The sequence below is a fragment of the Tachyglossus aculeatus genome, chromosome X2, assembly GCF_015852505.1.
Source record: "Tachyglossus aculeatus isolate mTacAcu1 chromosome X2, mTacAcu1.pri, whole genome shotgun sequence".
Lineage (NCBI taxonomy): Eukaryota > Metazoa > Chordata > Mammalia > Monotremata > Tachyglossidae > Tachyglossus > Tachyglossus aculeatus.
Window position 1 is genome coordinate 12,063,236 of NC_052100.1, and position 23,710 is coordinate 12,086,945.

The window sequence follows — 23,710 nt, forward strand, 5'->3', positions numbered from 1 at the left end:
AAAGGTAATATTATGGTGGATTGAGTTAATTATCTGTTTATACACTGCATCTGTCCTGTGTGGTGTATGTGTTTACCTGCCCGCAAACAGGACTCCCTTTGATTCCTCCTAGCACTAGCTTTCTATAATTGCCATCCTAACAATAATCATAATAACTGAGGTATTTAAACCCACACTGCTTCTCTATGCCTCTGCTTATATTTAAACCCTTTTCAGCCACACACACACACTCATAGGTGAACTTCACCATCAGTGGGGTCTTCTTTGAAAACAACACACAACTATCCATCTATCCCTCTCTATATAATATGTATTAAGCGCTTACTATGTACCAAGTTTTGGGCTAAGCACTAGGATAGATCAATCAATCAATAGTATTTATTGAACGCTTACTATGTGCAGAACACTGTACTAAGCACTTGGGAATGTACGGTACAACAGAAGTAGCAGATGCATTCCCTGTCCATAATGAGGTCTAGTTATAATAATAATTGTGGTATATGTTAAGCGCTTACTGTGTGCCAGGCACCGTACTAAGCACTGGATACAACAGATCAGACAGTCCCTGTTCTGCTTGGGGCTCACAGTCTAAATGGGAGAGAGAACAGTTGTCTGATCCCCATTTTTCAGAAAAGGAAACAGAGGCACAGAGCCTAGTGAAAAGAGCATAGGGCCGGGAGTCAGGAGACCTGGTTTCTAATCCCAGCATTGCCAGCTGGGTGATCTTGAGCAAGCCATTTAACTAATCTTGTCCTCAGTTTTCTCATCTGTAAAATGGGGCTCAAACACCTGGTCCCCCTCAGATAACAAGTCCTGTGTGGGACGGGAACTGTGTCTGATCTATTGTAGCATATGAAGCACGGCACACGGAGAGCGCTTGACAAATACCACAGTCATTATTATTGGTATTATCACTTTCCCCCGGCTCACACGGCAGGCATGTGTTAGGGCGGAATTAGAACTCAGGCCTCCGTACTCTCAGTCCGAAAACATTTTCAACACACCCCGCTTTTATTCTGCCTTTTTTTCGGGTTTTTTTTTTAAACACCTGAAGTCACTCTAACCCGAAATCCCTCCCGCCCAGGCCCATGCTTTCTTCTTCAGCTCAGGTGGAGGTGGAGAACAGCTAACCTGCCTTTCCAAGTCTTGAAAATTTAAGACCTCCGTTTATCGGCCCCCACTCTCCTTGGATCATCATCATCAATCGTATTTATTGAGCGCTTACTATGTGCAGAGCACTGTACTAAGCGCTTGGGAAGTCCAAATTGGCAACATATAGAGACAGTCCCTACCCAACAGTGGGCTCCCAGTCTAAAAGGGGGAGACAGAGAACAAAACCAAACGTACTAACAAAATAAAATCGTGTTAATATTGGATCGTGTTAATATCTGGGGCATCATTTTTCTCTCCATTCCTCGGATCTTTCAATTAAACGAGCGCTACCTGTCCAACTGATCCCAAGCCCTCACTCTCAATGCGAGGCTCCTATGGCTGCGGCCTTAAGGAAGCCGCGCCGCCTCGTCCTCAAAGACTACATTTCCCAGCAGCCCCCGCGGCGCGCATGCGCAGTTGGGCAGCGAGCCGAAGGTGGGGGGGGCGGGTGAAGATGGAAGTGGAGGCAAGTGTGGGTCTAACTCCGGACCGAGTGAGACCGGCGGAGTCGCCCTGCCTCAGTTTCCCCCACGAACCCCACCGCCCGGCACCTTCATAATTACAGTCCGCGGTTGCTCGAAGAACGCAACTTAGGTTCCTGGAAGTAAGTGCCTTGAATTTATTTACTTATTTATTTTACTTGTACATATCTATCCTATTTATTTTGTTAGTATGTTTGGTTTTGTTCTCTGCCTCCCCCTTTTAGACTGGGAGCCCACCGTTGGGTAGGGACTGTCTCTCTATGTTGCCAATTTGGACTTCCCAAGCGCTTAGTCCAGTGCTCTGCACATAGTAAGCGCTCAATAAACACGATTGATGATGATGATGATGAGTGCTTGCCTGTGAGGAAGAAGAGGTGGGGGGGGAGGGCGGATGATTTGAGCCTTAGGGCCCAATCACGACGACGGGAGGAGGCGGGGAAGCACTTGAAAGGTGAGTTGAGGTCGCCCTTAAAAGACTGGCCCGGAGCCCGTGGCTCCTAGAAGCCCGGCCTAGCTGGAAACTGACTGCAGGCTTGGGTCTTGGATCGTTGGAGTGGGAGCCACAGTTGATCTAGAGCCGCCCAGGGTGATCTTGGGGGCGGGGTGGACTGTCTGGCCCCCCTCGCTGTTATTTGGGGGGTGGGGGGCAGATAGATTAAAAGCCAGGTGTCCTGGGCCCCGACTACTACTGAAATTCAGAGTCCGTTAATGGGGTAACTGACACCCTCTCTCCCCCCTCCGCCCCCCCTTTCCGTTCCTCTTGCCAGTGCAGACCCAGAAATTTTGACCCGTGGACACCTCGGCGTGAGCAACATGGACTTCCAGACGGCCCCAGCCCCACCACCTGGCCTTCCTCCTGAGGCCCCAGCCATGGACCTGGAGAAGGCTGAGGCCCCCTGCCCCTCCTCGCCCTCCCTCCTCGCTCCTTTTGACTCTCCTTCGCGGGGCAATGGCGTGGATTCAGACCCGGACCCTTCCTGGAGTCTGGCAGACCCTGAAGGCCCCCAGATCCCCAGCCCTAAAGAGGTTGAGAGGACGGAGGCCAAGAACCCAGAGGGCTGCCTAGTGAGAGGCCTGAGCAAAATGGAGCTGGATGAGGAGCTGCAGGGAGGGTCACCTGAAGAGAAAGAGATCCAGGGCCTAGTGAGCCAGTTCCAGGCCCTGGGGCCTGATTTGGTTGATGCCCCGCCCCGGGAGGGCCTCCCTTGCCCCCTCCACATTGCCATGGGCCGAGGGTTGGCTACCCCACCTCCCTCTGAGGCCCCGGGGGGCCACGGGCTCCTGTCGGTTGAAGCCGGGCGGGAAGATCTACTGAGTCTCCTCCGCTGCGAAGGGTCCACACCCCCAGGGGATTCCAGCCCTCCGGCCCCGCTCTCTGACATCGGCTGCCTCTCAGACCGTGTCCCCCGTCTCCTTCAGCCCCCGGCTGGCCCAGAGGGCCCAGAAGCCGGGGGCAGCAACCTCCAGAAATGGTCTAAGGGGGAGGACAGCCCCAGCAGCTCCCCAGAGCCCTGGCTGGGGCCAAACCCGCTCGCCCAACCTGAGGAGCTGCCTGGTGCCACTGCCCAGGTAGGTGTCTGGGTTCTGGGTCCCTCCGGCGCCCTAGAGAGCTAAGTCAGTGCCCCTGCCAGTGGGGCCCCTGACACTCCCATGTTGTCCCTCCAGGCACCTGAGACCTTGACATCTTTCCCAGCCTTCAGGGAAGGTACGGCCCTGCCTAGGGGTGATCCCTGCTCTGGGGGAGGAGGGTGGAAGGAGAGACCACCGTGGATCCAACGAGGTTGGGACCGACCCAAGGGGGTCTGGTTTCCAGTGCTTGGTGCCAAGCCGGGGGATAGGGAGATGACGGATTCCAGGCTGTAAGGTTCTGGACTTCTACAGGTGGCACTGGAGGAGGGGAACCAAGACTGGGGGGATCCTACCACTGACTTGCTCTCCATCTCCCCCAACCCCTTTCAGTGCCTGGGCCCTGCGATCCAGAGGATCTGCTGGATGGGGTCATCTTTGGTGCCAAGTATCTGGGCTCCACCCAGCTTGTGTCAGAAAGAAATCCACCCACTAGTGCCCGCATGGCCCAAGCTCAGGAAGCTGTGGACCGGATCAAGGTGAGGGGCAGGCCATCTCAAGCTCAGCTTTGTTGACCTCTGGGGCAAAGGTCTCAAGGATCAGAGTGCAACTGTGGGAGAAGCTGGAGCTGAACAGCAGGGTGGGCGGGGGGAGGGGGTGTATGTCCCTGCCTAGGATAGGGGTGTTTGTCTTGCTCTGAGAGCCCCACTGAAACATAGTCCCAGTTCAGCAGCAGTCTCTGGAGGAGGGGTGGGGCTGCAGGATCCGGTCTCCAAGCCGCAGGAAGAAGTGGCCTGAATGGTTCTGGAGAAGGTGAGGGCAGGATGGAGCTAGCCGGAGAGTTCAGGACCAGTTCGGGGAAGCCAAGATGCCTCAGGCCTTTAGTGAAAGACCAGGCCGTGAGTGAGCAGCCCCTTACCCTGGGGGTATGGCGAGTTGGGGCTTCTGGGTTCTTCCTAAAGAGTGGCTGCTCACACCTGCCAACCCTCTGCCTCTAGGCCCCCGAGGGAGAGTCTCAGCCCATGACAGAAGTGGACCTCTTTATCTCCACCCAGAGGGTCAAGGTCCTTACAGCCGACTCTCAGGTACGTCGAGGGTCAGGGCCAACGAGGTGGCTTGGACTACATGATTCCCAAGGGCCCTTCCAGCCTGACTTCCTGCCTTGGGGAGTTTGGAAGAGATACTGGGCCTGACTTGGAGAAGCAACCATGGACATGGCATCAGCATGTTCAGCACAGACATGGGAACAAGTAGACACGCGCCACATTCAGAAGCAGCGTGGCTCAGTGGAAAGAGCCCGGGCTTGGGAGTCAGAGGTCATGGGTTCAAATCCCGGCTCTGCCACGTCTGCTGTGTGACCTTGGGCGAGTCACTTAACTTCGCTGAGCCTCAGTTACCTCATCTGTAAAATGGGGATTAAGATTGTGAGCCCCACGTGGGACAACCTGATCACCTTGTGTCCCCCCAGTGCTTAGAACAGTGCTTTGCACATAGTAAGCGCTTAACAAATGCCATTATTATTATTATTATTATTATTCATACAACTGTCCTTTGGTTTCTTTGACTGGGACTTGGCCAGGCTGTAGAGTTACTTGGGGGCCTGAAATCAAACCTTCCGCCCCGTTTAAAGGCAAACTCACTTCCCAGAGTTCCCGCCCCTTCTCAGAATGTAGCCCCAGTCTTCAGCAAGGGGCTATCCCCAAGTGCTCAAGTGGCCTTGACAGTGGTTCTCACACTAGTAAATCCTGTAATGTGGGGTGATGTTCTTAAAGACCTCCCCCCCCCCGCCCAATTAAGGAATACTGACACATCGTGACCTGACACTGGTTGTGAAATTTCCTCCCAGCATCATGTGGCAACAAACAATCGATAAATGATATTTGAGTGCTTACTGTGTGCAGAGCACTGTCCTAGCTAGACAGGTGTGCCTTGGTGGAAGAACATTTCGTAATCCTCCCCCCGCCCTAAAACGCAGAGTGAAAATACGGGTTACGGGAGAACTGACTATCCCCCGAAAAGTGGGAGAAGCTGTTCAGCCGCTTCTCAGTTCTGAAAATCATAAGCTCCTTGTGAACGGGGATTATGCCTACCAATTCCATTGTATTGGATCTCCCAAGTGCTTAGCGTACGGTGCTTTGCACCCAGTTAATACCATGGATTGATTTTTTTTTTTTTTTTGATCCCAACCTTTCATCTTGGCGGTTTTGCTAGCTCTTCAGATCCTGCTTTTATTGTCTGTGGTGTGAATAAACCACAGACAGTCCTTCTTGCTCCTTCAGTTCAGTCCTTCTTGGTCTGGACTGAAACAGCTCCCCCGTTGCAATGGAAAACTGGGCTCGCTTTACACGGAGACCGCTGCTGAGGAGGCAGAATCTGTATAAAGTGAAGAGCACCGGGTGACTGCCCAAATAAAATCGTAGGCGCACCGTACCCAACTACATGTGTGCACACAAGGGAGATGGAGTGGATGTTGAAGAAGGGTCAGTGGTTCCCGCTCTGTTGCTTTCTATTCCTCCAACAGGAGGCTATGATGGACCACGCGCTGCAGACCATTTCCTACATTGCGGATATCGGAAACATCGTCGTCTTGATGGCCCGGAGGTGCCTGGCCCAGCGGTCGGGCCCCAGAGATAAGCGGCTCTATAAGATGATTTGTCATGTCTTTCACTCGGCTGATGTGAGTCTGGGCGGAGGAGGAGGGGGAGAGGCTTCAGGGGGGCTCCTGGAGCCAGAAGGAGGGGAGGGATGGAACGGAAGGAGCCATTTATCCTCAGTCTTGTCTCAGAACTGCTGAGCACGTGGGAAGCTCCGGATGGGTAACCAGGGAAGGTTGTGGATATCCTGGGGGGTGGGGGACGTATGTGTGTTTGTCCATCCTGGGCCAGAAGGGGAGTGTCCTTCCTTCCCCTTGGCAGGCTCAGCTCATCGCTCAGGCAATTGGTCAAGCCTTCAGTGTGGCCTACCAGCACTTCCTGCAGGCCAGTGGCATTGACCCATGCCAGCTGAGTGCCCAGCAGTACCAGGAAGTGCTTGGAGACGGGGATCTGCACAATGGTGATCTAGCCCACTTCTCCAACCAAGAGAACTGCAAGGATGTGAGTGATGGCTGATGGAGGGAGGAGAGGTGGACCGGAGACTTTCTCTGGCCCAACCCCCTCTCCTGCTGGTGTGATTTATGAGGTCTCTTCATTGTCCCCTCACCACCTAAGCAGGCAGGTTCAGCCCCAGGAGTTATTCAGTCCGGGATCTGCCCCCAAGCAGGGCAGAATGGACTTGCCCCAGGCACTGGAGTAGATGCAGGGCCCCACTGGCCCCAAAACAGAGCCAGAACGTGAATCCCACTTAGGTCTTCCTTTGGACTCCCCAGGAGTGACACATTCATATTCTCTCTCTCCCCCTACCTCCTCCTGTCTTGCCCAGGTGACAATCCAGAAGCAGAAGGGAGAGATCCTAGGTGTGGCAGTAGTGGAGTCAGGCTGGGGCTCCCTGCTGCCCACAGTGGTCATTGCCAACTTGCTGCACGGGGGCCCGGCCGAGCGCTCTGGGGAGCTGAGCATTGGGGACCGGCTCACAGCCGTCAACGGGACCAGCTTGGTGGGGCTGCCCCTGACTGCCTGCCAGAATATCATCCGGGTGAGGCCTGAGGGGAGGAACGGGTTGTAAAGACGGTGTGGGAATTCTGCTCTCAGACGGAAGACAAATGGGATGGGGGGGGGGGGGGGGAGCCAGAGATTTGGGGACTTCTATCCGTTCCCAGGCCAGATCCACATCCCCATACTCGCTCAGACCTCACCTCGCTCAGCTTCACGAAGCCGTGACCCTGGCCTTCCCTGTCGGAATTCTCCAACTGTCCCTGTGATGCCCTCGCCTCAGCACTTGTGTGTGTTTGCTTAATGACTCGATAGTAGTCATAATAATAATTGGGACATTTCAGCGCTTACTGTGTGCTGAGCACCGTATTGAGCTCTGGGGTGGAGACAAGATAATCACGTCAGACATGGTCCCTGTCCCGCATGGGGCTGACAGTCTAGGAGGGAGAACAATTAGGGAATCCCCAGTGTACAGATGAGGACACTGAGGCACAGGGAAGTAAAGCGACTTGCCCAAGGTCACCCAGCAGATGAGTGGCAGAGCTGGGATTAGAAACCAGGTCTTCTGACACCCAGGCCAGGGCTCTTTCCACTAGGCCCCACTGCTTCCCGACTTCATCGATTTTAGTCTCTTTGTCCATTTGTCTCTCTCCCACCTAATAACTGGAAACACCTTGTGGCCAGGGATTGCATCTCGTACTACTTTTGTTTGTTCATTAAGTACCCGATACAGCCGGCAGACTTAATCAGTACTAGTGATGACTGCTACTGTTCTTCCCGCTACAGGAGCTGAAGCATCAGGTGGAGGTGAAGCTGAACATTGTACACTGTCCCCCCGTCACCACTGCCGTCATCCGCCGGCCTGATGCCAAGGACCAGCTGGGCTTCTGTGTGGAGAATGGGATTGTGAGTGCCAGGGATGGGAGAGGCTGAGGAAGGGCACGACAGCATGCTTCACACTCACTGAGGCTATGGCTGAGTTATGGAGAAACTGAGGCAGAGGAGCAGGGGAGCTACCCAGGACCCTCTTCCTGGCTCTGGGGAAAACTCCAAAAGTTTGAAAGGCACTGGGGGCCCTGGGTGAGCAGCTGTTCTCCCCGCCCCCCCCTCTTCCTCTCCCCCCCCCCCCCCCCCCACCAGATCTGTAGCCTAATGCGTGGGGGCATCGCCGAGCGCGGGGGCATCCGCGTGGGGCACCGCATCATCGAGATCAACGGGCAGAGTGTTGTGGCTATGCCTCACGAGAAGATCATCCAGCTGCTCACACAGGCGGTCAGTGAGGTGAGTGGGGTTGGCTTGGGGGCCAGACTCCCCAGAGGGGAGAGAGGCCAACAAACCGAGAGCAGTTGTTGAGCTTTGAAAGTGGTGACCGCGTAGCAGTCGACCTGGCCCATTCTGAAGCCACGGTCAAGGAGCTGATGGTGCCCTTTGCCAATAACCTAGACCCCCTCGCCCCAAATCAGTGACTTGACCAATGACTGGGAGCTGAAGTCATTGTCCTAGAGCGGGTAGGTGGGCCACCTGTTGTCAACCATACCCGCCTCACCCCCAAAACTCACTAAAATCAACTACAGCAGTGCTAACTACGACATACTGGATTAAACGCACCTTCTCGTTTCCCTGTAGGTCCATATAAAGACGATGCCAGCCTCCACTTACCGCCTTCTCACAGGGCAGGAGCAGCCCATGTATCTCTGAGGAGAAGGCTGGAAACATGGGCTGGGCCTGGGCCCCCTTGACTCTGAATTTTTCTTTGGGGGGGGGGGGGGGGGAAGACTTGTGGAGAGGGGCTGAATCCGCTTCTACCCATCTCCTTCCTCTGTCACCCCAGCCTTTCTGCTTCTTGCAAAGGGCTCAGACCAGGACTGCAGGGCTGGAGTGGCACTAACTGGAGCAGATCTCAGTCTGGAGAGTTTGTCCAGCCTCCAGTCCACTGACTTAACCTCACGAGCCACCACAGCAGGGATCTAGTCAAACAGGACCTGCTGCTTCTCAAACATCACTCCTTTCTGCTGGGGTCCCTGGCCTTCCCTCCCCCTCCAAGGCATAGGAACCTTGCCTTCCTCTGGGCTTACTCCTGTTGATGAGTGCCAGTGTCTTGGAGAAGTCTGGTCCTCTACCAAGCAGAGGCTACGCCGCCTCTCTGCCAACTGAGCTTGTCATTGTCCAACGATGGTGGCAGGGCCCTAGGCATCCATCCATCCTATCCCCTATAAAGTTGTGCCTCAAGTAGAGGAGCTGCCTCTTTCCAAGACCAGTGGCAGGTCCCAGGAGGAAAATTGAGCTGCCCCCCTCCTCAACTTGCATGTGCCTTTTTCTGCCCTTAGTGAAAAGTGTTTCTCTGCCCAGGAGCAGACAGGGGCAAGTGACTAATTGTTTTTATGTCAGTAAATAACCGTTGAAAAATAAAGTGGTTCTGGAAGAGCTGTGCCTGACATCTGTGGGCTGGGGCGGCTGCAGAAGGAAAAGGAAGGGAAACGATGGGACAAGAGCCCTGGCTTGTGTCATAATTCTAGTGCAGGACAGCGCGAGTGGGCCGTCTGCGCTTGTTGCAGTTGACCTTGCTAAATGAGATGAAGTTCAAGGGGAACGCTATTCCTGACTTGTGTTATCGAGGTTGCTGGTACCAAAATTGGGCAGGGTGGCTGAGTATGCTCTCATTTCCCATTGAGTGGGTGACTTGTTAAGTGCCAGTTCAGGGGTGTGGGGGTGGGGTTGAGATGATCATGCTTTCCATGTTCCTCTTTTTTTGATTGTCTCTGGGATTTGGGGAGAGGGGGTGGGTGAGCTGGCTGTGAGCCCCGTTATGCAATCTGCCGGAAACCTTGGGAAGGGAAAGAGTAGGGGCTGTAAGGAACGGGTCAAAGAATGTTTACTTGTCTTAAACACCCTCCTAAATCTGGTAATAACTGCCCCCCCCCCACCAAGCCAGCTGTTGGCCCCGAGTCTAAAACTTCAGCTCCCATGGATGAGTCTAAAACTTCAGTCCCTCCGGAGCTCAAGATGGTTAAAGGGACAGGTAGGTTCTATTGTAGCAGATGTGCCAGTTAAAAGCAGAGGGGAGGCTTTTAAGACCTTCTACTCCATGCGACGGACCCCAAAATCCAGGCACGAAGTCAATCTGCTGGGCAGAGCCCTCTGAAATCATAACAGAGTTCGACAGAGGTGGAAGGAGGGTTAGCACCTGATGACTTGGAATTCTCTCCTACTACAGGAAAAGTTTATTTTAGTTGAAGAAGAGGTTCCAGGGTGGTTAGACAATGAAAAGTCAACCTGAACCAGAACAGGCTGGTTCAGGTTAATAAGCGTGCTTAGAACAGTGCTTTGCACATAGTAAGCGCTGAATAAATGCCATTATTATTATAGGTCAAGCACTGTTCTAAGTGCTGGGCCTGATACAAGACAATTAGTCCCCATACCAGCTGGGGCTCTAACTTCTGACTTGGGTCCAGGCTTGGCATTTCCTACCCGCTGTATTACAGGCTAGTCCAAACCTCCCTTCCTGTTGATCTTCTGAGCTTTATCAGGCTCAGAACAGCAGTGGGCCCGGTCCCCAACTTTGGCATAGGAGTGGGGAGACACTGTCCCTCTAGTCTCTGATCCTCTCTCATTTTCCCCTCAAGAACACACCCCACTCTATCACTGCACAACTTAACCATTTCAGGTGGCTCGGCCCAGCGGGCCTCACGCTTTAGGCAGGGACCGGTTTTTTTCTGGACCGGCCCGGGAGTTGGGAACCTCTGGCTCTCAAGCTAGATAGGACTCTCCTTGATACTACGTGAGGTCGAACACAGGAGCCTTCACAGTGGGGGGGCCATTGCCCCAAGGACTTGCTATCCACAGTGGGAGGCCATTAGCCTAGGCCATCCACCCTGCGCCCTCAACAGAGAACTACTCACGAAGTAGCTGCCCTTTAAGTTGGAAAGGAATTGAGGTAGGGCAAACGTCTGGGTCTCCTCCTCGGCCCTTGACCCCTACTACCACCAGCGTCAGGGGCGACAGCAGCCCCCCAGCCCAGGCACTAGATGCCATGCACAGCGGGCAGAGGGTAAGAACAGCTTCTGCGTTGGAGGCGGGGTGGTCCCGTGGTCTTTATGGGGGCCAGGTTCTGAGCAGGAGCGGCAACAGCAGCTGAGTTTAGGGGCAGCACAGGAGGGTCCTGGTTAAAGAGGAGGCAAAGACTTTGAATTGAATGCCTCTTTCTCTGGGAAGAGAAAGGGACTGCACCATTCTGGGTCCCTGCTCCTGCTTACGACCCAGCCCTGCCAACACCCCTTTAATGGGTAACTACGGTGCCCTGCAAAGCTGGCATCCACCCTCCTCTCGTCCCAAACTTCTCCTCCTCCCTCTTTCTCTAACTTAATTTCATAATTACACCCCCCACACGCTGACGTGCATACTTAACTTAATTTGTATAACTAACTCTTCACCCAGCCACTGCTCAGAGATTATTGGGTTTGGCTCTTCTAAACGAAAAGCCAGACCACCCCGATCTAGGCCTTCGGCAACCGTCTACAGTCAGGGTGAGGGGTAGTGTTTGCGAGAGCAGCCTTAGGAAGCAGTGGCTTCAGCGAGGTTCTGAAAAATAAGTTTCCTTTATTACAAACAAAACTCACAGATAGGGGTCAGGACCCAAGCTTCAGCAGTGGAAGGAGGAGGATGAGAGGAAAGTTGGCTGGAGGCCTGGGATAGGGGCAAAGGAGGTCAAGAGGTCAATTTCTAGCAGCCCGTGGTCTAAGCTGAGACACCTCCGAACCGGAACGGAGAGCAGGCCTGCCATGCAGACACCCCCCCACCCCACCCCAAGACTGTTGCAGAAGTAGGGCTTTTCAAGCCACAACGTTTTCCCCTACTCCCCTCCCCAGGGAGGAGCAGTGTAGGTCCTGGGAAGCAGTGGGCCTCAGCGGCAGAGAGCCCGGGCTCACAGGTCAGTGGCGGGACCCCAGTCATAGCCATCATCCTCGTCGGAATCGTACGCTCTTGCGCGAGTGAACTTCTTCTTCAGTGCCTCGTGCTCATAGGCCCTGGGGGCAGTGGAGGGGCACAGTGAGGAAAGAGGTTGGGGTGGGATTTCCTCCACGTCAAGCCCTCCCCTCCCTGCCTCCAGAACTGCACTGGGCCCCTGAGGGGAAAGAAAGAAGGCTCTTACCTGATGCTTTGATCTGGCCTCCACTGGCCCTGGGGGCGGTGGTCTTGAATATGGGAGGGATGGTCTTCCACCTGTGAAGAATCATCCAAAGAAACCAGTTTAGCCTCCAGCCCCCCTTCTGTAGCTTGATTCCCTCTATCCCACCTCTCCCTGGTGTTAGAACTTAAGTGCAGGAGCACTGCCATTGCTCGGTCAGCAGCCCAGGTTTGTCTGAAAAGTGGCAGTGGGATCCTTGAAAGGTTAGGGCTCTGCTCTCCCTCCCTCTCTTGCCCACTCTATTCCTAACATCACTCTGCCAACCCATTATTCACCTCAGCCGTGGCTTTACCCTGGCCCAGAAAAGGCAAAGCAAATCAATCAGTGATATTTACTGAGCACTTACTGTGTGCACAGCACTGTACTAAGCACTTGGGAGAATACAGTACAACAGAGTTGGTAGACATGTTCCCTTGCCCATGATGAGCTTACAGTCTAGAGGGAAAAGACAGACAGGAGAAGAGAAAGCTGGAGAAGTGTCTGTAGTGACCGATGTTCTTTCTCCATGGAGGGATATCAGGAGAAAATGGACTGAAACAGCCACATGTCAAGCCAGGGAGAGAAAACAGGGTCAGAATGAGCAGAGCCTGGAACAGATGGATGGCAGGTTTGGGCAGCAGAAAGCCCTTGGCCCTGCCTGAGGAGCTTAAGCTGGTGGCGGGGGAAATCCAGGCCACTGAAAGGAGTGGTGCCCTTGACCAGTCTTAGACCTCAGGGATCCCCTTCCTTGCCTGGTGGCAGAGCCCTGCGAGGGCCAGGTTCGGCCGGGCTCCCTGTTTCAAGCTCTTTGGGGCAGATGTGCTGGCCGCAATGTGCGCCGGCCCCTGTAAGCGGGTGATCACGCTAGATGTGCCAGCACTTCCCAGATCCCAACTGTCCCCAGTTACACCATCTCGGCTGAAGATGAACCAAACCAGGCTGAAGCATTTCAGCCCAAGCAAGGCACCACGAGTCCCGAAGAAAAAGAATGGTATTTGTTAAGCGTTTATGTGCCAAGCCCTGGAGCAGATACAAGGTTCCAGCACTTAGAACAGTGCATGGCACATAGTAAGCACTTAACACTTGGCCCACGTCATCCCCCGGGCCTGGAATGCCCTCCCTCTGCCCATCCGCCAAGCTAGCTCTCTTCCTCCCTTCAAGGCCCTGCTGAGAGCTCACCTCCTCCAGGAGGCCTTCCCAGACTGAGCCCCTTCTTTCCTCTCCCCCTCGTCCCCCTCTCCATCCCTCCGTCTTACCTCCTTCCCTTCCCCACAGCACCTGTATATATGTATATATGGTTGTACATATTTATTACTCTATTTATTTATTTATTTATTTTACTTGTACATTTCTATCCTACTTATTTTATTTTGTTGGTATGTTTGGTTCTGTTCTCTGTCTCCCCCTTTTAGACTGTGAGCCCACTGTTGGGTAGGGACTGTCTCTATGTGATGCCAATTTGTACTTCCCAAGCGCTTAGTACAGTGCTCTGCACATAGTAAGCGCTCAATAAATACGATTGATTGATTGATTGATTAACAAACACCATCATCATTATTATTATTATTAATAATTAGATTGGACCTAGTCCCTGTTCCATATGGGACTCACAGTCTAAGGGGGAGGGAGAACAGGCACTGAATCCCCATTTGACAGATGAGGAAACAGAGGAGGCACAGAGAAGTGAAGTGACATGTCACACAGCAGACAAGTGGCAGAGTCAGGATTTGAAGTCTGGTCCTCTGAGTTTCCACCACTCCAGTGGGAGCTGGACCCAAGGAAAGACCTCTCATTTGGGCCCCAGGGTTGGAAAAAGCCTTAGCCCAGTTTCAGGAGGGGGAAGAAACGTCAGTCCCGTTACAGAGAAAGCTGATGCTAGAGGGTGGAGGAACTGCTTATTCAGAGCCTCAGGGGACAGCAAAGCCTCTGGAATTTCGGCTAACGTTCACAGTTCCCATGCCAGGGAGAATTCTTCTGGGTCACTCCGCTAACCAACTCACCTGATGTGTGGTGTGTGCCAAGGAGACCATCGACTGCTCCCTTTGGCCTTCCGCTTCATTCACGGTCACCGGCTCCGAAGACCGGGTCAGCGCCGGCTCTCTGGGCTCTTCATCCATGTCATTGTCCGTGAAGGCCCCGCCCTCCCCATCGGTCTCCTCGTAGTCGCTGTTGGCCCGGCTGTCGCAGCTCAGGTAGTCAGTGCTGCCCCCGAGATTCTGGTGGGGCAGTTCCAGATTCTCCTCTGAGGTGTCTACCTGTAATCATCATCATCATCATCATCATCATCAATCATATTTATTGAGCGCTTACTATGTGCAGAGCACTGTACTAAGCACTTGGGAAGTACAAATTGGCAACGTATAGAGACAGTCCCTACCCAACAGTGGGCTCACAGTCTAAAAGGGGGAGAAATAGAGAAATACGTGAATACGTGTAATAGAGAAAGACGTGACCACCAGCCATCAGGGGCAAACGGGCCGGGGTAGGGAATCACCAGATTCCTGCCCCGGGGCTCCTCAATGCTGAACTAGTCATCTTGCCACTTCTGACCCCCAGAGAAGCTGGAAAGTTGAGCCCACGGATACACATCAATAATCTCAGGGGTGTTGGAAATGAAGGAAAAAATCCACAGCCACAGAACTCTACCTGGGCCAGTCTAGTAGTGGGCACAGTACCTTGTACCTATCCCAGCACTTAGTACAGTGCCTGGCATGTAGTATGCGCTTAAGTCCCATACAGCTTAGTCTGAGACCCAAGTGAAGAGCAGTTTTACTGGAGGGGCAAGAAGCTGAAACCTCGAGTTTCAAGACTCAAGAGACGGATCCGGCCCGCGAGTCAGAAGGTCTAATCCCAGCTCTGCCACTTGTCTGATGTGACCTTGGGCAAGTCACTTCACTTCTCTGGGCCTCAGTTACCTCATCTATAAAATGGGGATTGAGACTGTGAGCCCCACATGGGAGACGGACTATGTCCATAACGATTTGCTTGTATCCGCCCCTGCGCTCAGTACAGTGCCTGGCACATAAGTGCTTAACAAATACTACTACTACAATTATTAAGCCGGGGGCCACAGCTAGAAGGTGAGACAAGTCCACTGAAGGGGGCAGGGTAGGAGGGGAAGTGGGCCAGTCGGGGTGGACATTTTAGAGTGGTATTTTATGTTCTCTCACTACAATGAGAAAGAGGAGGGATTCTGAGCATCTGCATATGGCTACCATCACTTTAGAGAAAAGCGTCCAACTGCCGTCCTCTCATACCATATTCATTGTGCTTCAAAACAGGGATCATCCTGGGTCATTTGGTGCAAGGGAAGTTTGGGGGCCAACCCCTAGCCTGACAGCTATACTGTCTTTGCAGTTAGATATAAATTCACCAGTCCACAACAGTTTTCTTACCACCCTACTCTGGACACCTCCAGGAGGTTTTTAAATGACTACAGCATTCTTTCCTCTTTGCCTGGGCATTTGTGGTTATGGGCTATTTATGTGGCTTTTTGTTTTAATGGTACTTGTTAAGCACTTACTATAGGACAGACACTGTACTAAGCACTGGGGTAGACACACGATAATTCGGTTGGACATAGTCCCTGTCCCACAGAGGCTCCCAGTCTTAATTCCCACTTTACAGGTGAGGGAACTGAGGCAAAGAGAAGTTAAGTGATTTCCCTAAGGTCACACAGCAGAAGGGTGGCTCAGCCAGATTAGAACCCAAGTCCTTTGACTCCCGGATCTGTGCTCTTTCCACTAGGCCATGCTGTCCTCTATGACGGCAGCCAATTTCTAGCGGTTCCTGCCCCAGTTCTCCAGGGGGAAAAGTGGTCTCAGGGGTTGGAATCTAGCCATTGCGGAGGAAAATCTCCACTAGACAGACCGAACCCTGAAGACAGTGAACAAGAGACAGCTCAGGATACCTGGTCTTCAGCCGTCCAAATGGGCCTGGATTGCTGGGTCTTGATGATGTCTTTCAGATCTTCGTACCAAATATTGTTGTTCCCACTGAGGTTAACGGTAGCTGTGATATGCACAGAAGGGGAGGAAAGGAATGATGAGGGCAGGTGGGACCCATCCATCCCCACCAGTTGAAGAAGCAGCCAGGAGGGCAGAGGGTATCGTCTCTGTTCCAAGTTGTCCTTCTCTGTCTATCTGTCCCCTAACCCCAGAGTCACCGTCCCCGACTGTTTGCCCCACAGGAAAGCGCTACCTGTGAAGAGGTGGCTGCAGTACTTCCTCATCTTGGTGGCCTGAGTGTATAGCCGTCGAGAACTCTTCTTGGAGGTGGGGACCAGCCACTGGCGCAGGGCCTTCACCTCCGCCCGGCTGCCAGGATTGCAGAACACCACGATAGGGTAGTACTGCACATAATTGAGCCGCTCCACAGCTGATGGAATGACATCCAGCAATGCATGCTTGTCCTGGGTGGCGGGCGGGCGGTGAGGAGGAGACAGGGAGACAAAGAAAGAATGAATCAAGATAGAGGTTGGGACCACTGGATGACCTGGCAGATGCTTCTAATGGGCCGGGCTTCCTCCCATCCTTCCCTTGGCTCAGTTCATCTCTAGCTCTGCTGCACCATCTGGAAATCACACTTGAAAAGGTTTTGGGGGAAGAGGTGGCGGAAATCCGCTCCCTGAAGAATGATGCAAATACCCAGCCTGTCTACCGCCTCCATTCCTCTAACAAGTCGTGGTCCTAAATCATCTCATCTTTTCCCAAGCTCCAAGGGCAGAGGATGCCAGAGCAGTCTTAGATTATGAGCCCTGGACCACGTCTAATTCCGTGTATTCTCTCCCAGGCTCTGCAGGCAGTAAGCGCTTAATCAATACTACTACTACTAATTCCCGGCTGGACAGCCGTAATTCTGATGGACCCCTCCCCCGCAGTATTCAGAACCCGCTGGCCTCACCTTCTCAGCAATCACTCGGACCGTGTCCAGCTTGATGACCTTCGAGGGACCCCCTTCCCTAGACACAGTCTCTGCAGGGTGAGAAGACATTTTCGATTAGAGGCCCAGCCCCGGGTCTGTCCAACATCTTCCACCTGCTCTGGGGGAGGAACATTATTTTCTCTAAACCTGGATCAGGTATGTCCTCTTGGTCTGGAGGAATTGGGGTAATCCCACGGCCCAAGGAAGCCAGAGAGACCAAATCAAATGCCACCAGAACAGAGACTGGGGAAGGCGGTGGCAATTTGAGAGGCTTCTGGTGGAATGGGGCCCAGAGATATCAGAGCTCCTGGCTACAGTAGGGCTGGGCTACCAAGTGACAACTTGAAAAGGGCCAAGGTACTTCGTTTTCTTAATTCCTTGATTGTTTGCAATCCACTGTTACTATCGTTGCCTTCTGTCTACCCACACCTAGATCATGAGCCCCTCATGGGACAGAGACAGTGGCTGAACTATAAACTTTTCAACTTGGGGGGGAAGGGTGGTTATGCATTTTGCCACCTCTTTTCCTACATGTGCTTTATGAAACTGTTTCCTCCGTTTTAGAACTCTTGACAGGGACAAAGTATTTTTTTCTCCCCTTTGGGGTTTAATAATATTGCAAAGAACAATTAATAAATAACTTGACCATCATCACACTCACATTTCATTGTGGAAATTTAGAGAATTCCCCTGAAAGAAAATGCTTTCAAAAGAGTTTTGATCCTAGAGGTTGTTTTGTTGACTCTTTTGGATGTTACTCATCGACCCTAGGTAGTCCTACTTTATTAAACCTTGAGGGTGAGTTCATGGGCCCCTCATTGGCTCCCAGCCACTTTTCTATTATCGTTCTTGCCCTTTTGGTTCTTTTACCTGACTATCCCCCCACCCCCTTTTTTTTTGTATTAGAAAGCTGAATTGCATCCAAGTAACACACTGAATGCTGGCATATTTTTCTGGGAAGTTTGGTGCACCAAAAACACGTCGTGTCGATGAGTCATGATTTGTACCATCTGCCCGTGAAGCCTTGGGCCGGAAGATTTTAGGGCCACCGTAGCTCGAGACTGAATCATATAGGGGAGCCTGCCCAACTCCTTCCGTTTATATCCCGGCTTTCATTAAGTACCAAATTCACGAGAAAAGTTTCTGACAATGATGAATAATAGATTCTGTTCTACTCGAAGCAAGCCAGTGAAATTATATTCATTCCTAGTAACAGGAAGCACAAGGGAGCTCAGATATTTGACAAAGGCATAAAGAAATCATCCCACAGGATCCTGCTTTTTAACCAGTTCTGATTGAAAAGGAGAGCTTTATGTTGCCCGGGTAGCACAGCTTAATACTTTATTGAGCTATATGCAGAAGGTTTTTGTCTTAAAACCACTCCAACGCCTGTGTATTATTTTCCGGTGCTTATTAAAGTACTCTGCACACAGCAAGTGCTTAACAAATACTATTACTATCTGTCATATTGGTAATCTTCATTAGTGCTTAACACAGTTCTTGGCCCATAGTGAGTGCTTAATAAATATAACTAACAAACTATCCTACTGTTCCGGTATGATCCCTTTGGACAGAGAACCAGGCAAGTGGTCTAGCAATAAATCTCCTTCAGGGGGAAATGGAGGAAAAGGAATTGAAGAGGGTAAAGTAGGAAAACAAAAGTCCCCAAAACCCAAGCCCACCCTCTCCACCAGCTCAGCCCAAATCACCTATTACCCACCGGCAACTTCAAATTGATCGGGCATCTCGATACTCAGCTTCTGCATTGCCACGTCTGCGAGGGGACCCAAAATCACCACGGGACGCTTGAAGCTCGCTGCAGGGAAGAGATGCAGGCAGGTGGGGGCTCAGACTAGCCAGCCTTGCCAGGGTTGAAATTTGAGGGCCCTTCCCACTCAGACTGTGAGCCTCATGTGGGACAGGGACTGTGTTCAACCTGATTAACTTGTATCTACCCCCAGTGCTTAGAACAGTACTTGACGCAAAGCGCATAATACAATAGTAATAAAAATGATAATAATGCAAACTGGGTGGGTGGGAGGGGCACTTGGGGAGCCCATATATGGCTTTATGCTTGCTTCTTCCAGAAGCTGGGTTGAGACAAGAGAGTCTGACCGGTGGAAAAGGACCCATAAGACGTGGTTCCCTCAGATGTCTGCAGTGAGCCACCCGGGAACCGTCGTGTCCATGTCAGACACATCAGTAGGTCTAAACGAGGCTGCTGTTGTCAGAGAATGAATTCCCATCATAGCAGTCCCAACGGCGAGTCAGGGAAGCCTGACCCAGGAGGGGCAGAGTCCAGCCGCCACTCGGCCCCAGCCTACGTTGTCCGTGCCGTTCAGTTTTGCAGCACTGTTCCCCTATGCCGCTAGTCTAGGATTCAGACCCCTTTCCCGTTGCTCCCTTTTGGTCTCCCCAGTCCTTCGAACCCACCTTCTTTCAGCACCACTCGCTCGTAGGGAGGGTAATGGCCCTGCTCAGTGAGGGCTGAGAGGTCCTCTCGGCTCTTGCGCAGGTTCTTCTTGGCTCCGCGGAGGCCACGTAACTTCCAGAACTCGGCCCGGGCCCCGGAGGAGCTTGACTGGGCAGTCATGGCCCGCTGGACTGCTTCCTGGTTGGCAAGGTTCTCTGCCCTATGGGCAAAGGGGACACCACCGTTACTCACCTCCTGCAAGTCCCAGGAAGTCTAGGCGGGCTTGGCCCCAGTCCAGGACCCTACCACCAAAACCTAGCCTTGGGGGACCAGGAGGATCACCATCATCAATACGTGGGTCGGTCCAAAATCCTTGTGCACCTACACTACAAAAGCTGAAGCTGCACCACTCTTCATCCCAACATCTACTTGGATGTCCTCCCGTCACCTCAAACTCAATATGTCCAAAACAGAGCTCCTTATCTTCCCACCCAAACCTACTCCTCCCCGACTTTCCCATCACTGTAGACAGCACCACCATCCTTCCTGTCTCACAAGCCCATAACCTTGGTGTTACCCTTGATTCCCTAAATCACTAAATCCTGTTGGTCCCACCTTCACATCGCTAAAATCCGCCCTTTCCTCTCCATCCAAACTGCTACCATTTTAATACAATCACTCATCCTATCTCGCCTGGACTACTGCATTAGACTCCTTGCTGACTTCCCAGCCTCCTCTCTCTCCCCACTCCAGTCCATACTTCACTCTGCTGCCCGGATCATTTTTCTACAAAAATGTTCTGGACACATCACCCCCCTCTTCAAAAGACTCCAGTGGTTACCCATTCACCTCCACATCAAACAAAAACTCCTCACTATTGGCTTTAAAGCACTCCATCACCTTGCCCCCTCCTACCTCACCTCACTTCTCTCCTTCTACAACCCAGCCTGCACACTTCACTCCTCTAGTGCTAACCTTCTCCTGTGCCTCCATCTCGCCTGTCTCACCGCTAACCCCTCGCCCATGTCCTGCCTCTGGCCTGGAATGCCCTCGCCCCTCAAATCTGACAATTACTTTCCCTCCCTTCAAAGCCTTATTAAAGGCACATCTCCTCCAAGAGGCCTTCCCAGACTAAGCCCCACTTTTCCTCATCTCCCACTCCCTTCCTCCTCGCCGTGACTTGCTCCCTTTGCTCTTCTCCCCTCCCGGCCCCACGGCACTTATGTACATATCTGTAATTTTATTTGTATGGATATCTGTCTCCCCCACTCTAGACTGTAAGCTCGCTGTGGGCAGGGAATGTGACTATTGTTGTATTGTACCCTCCCAAGCGCGTAGTATAGTGCTCTGCAGTAAGCGCTCAATAAATATGACTGGAGACTGTGAGCCCGTGGTTGGGGAGGGACCGTCTCTATATGTTGCCAACTTGTACTTCCCAAGTGCTTAGTACAGTGCTCTGCACACAGTAAGCGCTCAATAAATACGACTGAATGTATGAATGAGTCCCAACCAAGGCCCAAAAAGGCAGCTTAAGGTGACCATGCTGACCTCAACCATGCTCCTCAACCGATGTGCTTATATGCAGGGACCCCCTGACTAATGTCCACAAGAGAGGCACGACGATTTGACTAGTCTTATATCATAGAGGCAGCCGGGTCTCCTCCCCAAATCTCTTTCTGCCTCTGGGGAATGAGGACCGAGTGGGAGGTTACGGCTTCCTGAGGCTCTCTCCCCAGCCAGAGCCAGCCATCCCGCACCCCCTCCCGCGATCCCCCAACCTCCTCCACCCTCCATCCACTACCTGATCTGGTTGGGGATGATGCCCTTTTCCATCTCCTGCAGCTCTCGGCCCATGCGCATGGCCAACCAACTGCCCATCTTGCCCCGGTACAGGGTGTCGACCACATGGAAAACCTCTCCTCGGGTGAAGCCCAGGCCTGAGGGCTCACTCGGCTCCAGCTCAAAGTGGGTGCGGATATAGAAGGAGTCGCCCACGTTCGATTTGATCATCTTCCTGTAGACTGGGAAGAGTGGCAGATTGGGGGGCGGGGGGGGGCAATCTGGCAGCCAAATGTGGTGGGATGGGTGGAGAGACAGGCAAGGGAACCAAAAGGGCTGGATGGGGGAGATCAAGCCATCAGATACTTTGGGGAAGAAAGCCTGGCTCGGTGGAAAGAGCATGGGCTTTGGAGTCAGAGGTCATGGGTTTGAATCCCAGCTCCGCCACATGTCTGCTGTGTGACCTTGGGCAAGTCACTTAACTTCTCTGAGCCTCAGTTAACTCATCTGTAAAATGGGGATTAAGACTGTGAGCCCCACGTGGGACAACCTGATCACCTTGTATTCCCTCTCAGCGCTTAGACCAGTGCTTTGCACATAGTAAGCGCTTAACAAATGCCATTAATATTATTATTATACTACAGGGGACTCAGGGGGAAGGAAGGAAGGCCAGGGTCACCAACAAGTTGCGTAAAACAACTACAGTCTAGGGGATCAGCTGGGTGACTACGAACACGTGGGGAAGGATGGGATAAATTACACATTATACACTATTTATACATATTAATGTCTGTCTCCCCCTCTAGACTGTGAGCTCGTTGTGGGCAGGGAACATGTCTACCAATTCTGTTGTACCATCCTCTCCCAAGCGCTCAGTTCAGTGCTCTGCGCACAGTAAGTGCTCAGTAAATACCACTGATTGATTGATTGGACTGGAGACTCCTGGGTCCCAGATCTTCCCCCACAAATCCCCGTTAAACCAAACACACTCCTCCCCTCAAGCCAGGAACTTACTGTCCTGCTTGCATTGAGTCTGCAGCACCATTTCCTCCCCAGGAGGCAAGTTCAGAAGATAGTTCACCGCCTCTTCCCGTGTCAGGTTCTGGAAGGCCGTGTCATTCACCTGTCACAGACATTGGAAGGAGAGAGAGGAAGGAGAATAGTGAGAAGGACAGTACTCAGATTAGAGACCACTAATGCTCGGAGGAAGAATTGACCCCAAGAATTCCACCTAGATTTCTGTCATCAGAGCTGGATGGCATGAATGCAGGAGCAGAGGAAGCATACGGGTGGGGTGGGGGGGCGATCCAAGGCTGGGGGTTGGTAGTGTGAGATGGATGGAGGGACAGGAAGGGGGTTTAGGGCCTGGATTCGTGCACCAAAAGGGGAAAGTGGGCAGGGAGTCCAAATAAGGTATGGTGGCTAGGGATAAATGGAGGAGATCAAGAGATCGGAGGTCTCCGGGCAGGGAGAGGACAGTTTTGCGGGAAGGAGATGTATGGGAGAGAAGGGAGGTTAGGAGGTTGTGTTTGGAGAGCAGTAATTCAGAGCTGGTGAAGTGAGAAATGGCGCAATGACTATTAATCAATCAATGGTATTCATGGAGTGCTTACTGTGATCAGGGTACTGTACTAAGAGCTTGGGAAAGTACATTATAAGAGTTGGTAGACACGTTCCCTGCCCACCAGGAACCTGCAGTCTAGAGGGGCAAACAAATATTAAAATAAATCACGGATATGTACGTAAGTGCTGTGGGGTTGAAGGTGGGGTGACTATCAAGGTACAGATCCAAGTGCAAAGGTGACAAAGAAGAGGGTTTAGATGGGGAAGGCCTCTTGGAGCAGATGTGCTTTTAATAAGACTTTGAAGGTGGGGAGGGTGATTGAGGTACAGTGAGTATGTTGGCATTGGAGGAGCAGAGTGTGCAGCCCGGGTTGTAGAAGGAAATCAGTGAGGTGAGTTAGGAGGAGCAAGGTGATTGAGTGCTTTAAAGCCAGTGGTGAGGAGCTTCTGTATGATGTGGAGGGGGAGGAGGATTGATGAAATCCAGTGTGTGTCCAATGTGGAGAGTGAGTGAGATGGGGCAGGGGACTGGTGGTTGAGTTGAATGAAGTAAGTGAGGAAGAGGGAGACTGGCAGTTTATCAGGAACATCCAGAGTTCCCGAGGATCAGTGCACGGGAGGAGAACCAGAGAAGGAAGGTGAGAAAGGTGTCAAAGTTGCTCAAAAAAGTGAAGGTGGGGTCAGTGGGGCAGTAGACAGTGGCAATTAGTAATGGTAGAGAGTTCGAGGAGCCGGTGAAACAGGGAGGGTGGGAGAAAATGAAGCCCCTTCACGTGAGTGGCAAAGGAAATGGTGTCAGCTGGAACGAGCCAGGAACTTGCTGTGCATTTAGACTTCTAAGAAAGATAATGATAATAGTAACTATAATTAGTAACTGTGATATTTGTTAAGCACTTTCTTTGTGGTCAGCATTGTACTAAATGCTGGGGTAGATACAAGAGAATAAGATAGGACACAGTCTCTGTTCCACACAGGGCTCAGTCTAATGGGGAGGGAGAGCAGGTACTGAATCCCTATTTTACAGATGAAGAAACTGAAGCACAGATACTTTAAATTACTTGCCCAAAGGTCACACAAC

At 52.3% G+C, this 23,710-nt stretch overlaps 2 protein-coding genes across 3 annotated transcripts in view; one reads left to right on the plus strand and one right to left on the minus strand.

The window, feature by feature from the left end:
- The first annotated feature begins 1,607 nt into the window (after window positions 1-1,607).
- On the plus strand, window positions 1,608-9,214 carry APBA3 (amyloid beta precursor protein binding family A member 3). 2 transcript variants are annotated; one of them, XM_038771417.1, is made up of 11 exons: window positions 1,608-1,756; window positions 2,402-3,203; window positions 3,300-3,339; window positions 3,594-3,739; window positions 4,199-4,285; window positions 5,722-5,877; window positions 6,116-6,295; window positions 6,621-6,833; window positions 7,577-7,696; window positions 7,931-8,071; window positions 8,417-9,214. In XM_038771417.1, the coding sequence occupies exons 2-11, from the start codon at window positions 2,448-2,450 to the stop codon at window positions 8,486-8,488; spliced, it is 1,911 nt and encodes a 636-aa protein (XP_038627345.1). In that variant the 5' UTR covers window positions 1,608-1,756; window positions 2,402-2,447; the 3' UTR covers window positions 8,489-9,214. The 2 variants fall into 2 exon arrangements, with proteins under 2 accessions (XP_038627345.1, XP_038627346.1); XM_038771418.1 differs by lacking the exon at window positions 6,116-6,295.
- Window positions 9,215-11,407: 2,193 nt separating this feature from the next.
- TJP3 (tight junction protein 3) overlaps window positions 11,408-23,710 on the minus strand; it is a 46,367-nt gene continuing 34,064 nt past the window's right edge. The window contains exons 12-21 of the mRNA XM_038770892.1: window positions 22,084-22,192; window positions 21,092-21,311; window positions 19,311-19,510; window positions 18,598-18,693; window positions 16,857-16,927; window positions 16,155-16,365; window positions 15,865-15,965; window positions 13,955-14,209; window positions 11,940-12,010; window positions 11,408-11,814 (exon numbers count right to left, since the gene is read on the minus strand). Of these exons, the coding sequence (XP_038626820.1) occupies window positions 11,712-11,814; window positions 11,940-12,010; window positions 13,955-14,209; window positions 15,865-15,965; window positions 16,155-16,365; window positions 16,857-16,927; window positions 18,598-18,693; window positions 19,311-19,510; window positions 21,092-21,311; window positions 22,084-22,192 (1,437 nt within the window). The 3' untranslated portion in view covers window positions 11,408-11,711. The remainder of the gene's footprint in view (window positions 11,815-11,939; window positions 12,011-13,954; window positions 14,210-15,864; window positions 15,966-16,154; window positions 16,366-16,856; window positions 16,928-18,597; window positions 18,694-19,310; window positions 19,511-21,091; window positions 21,312-22,083; window positions 22,193-23,710) is intronic.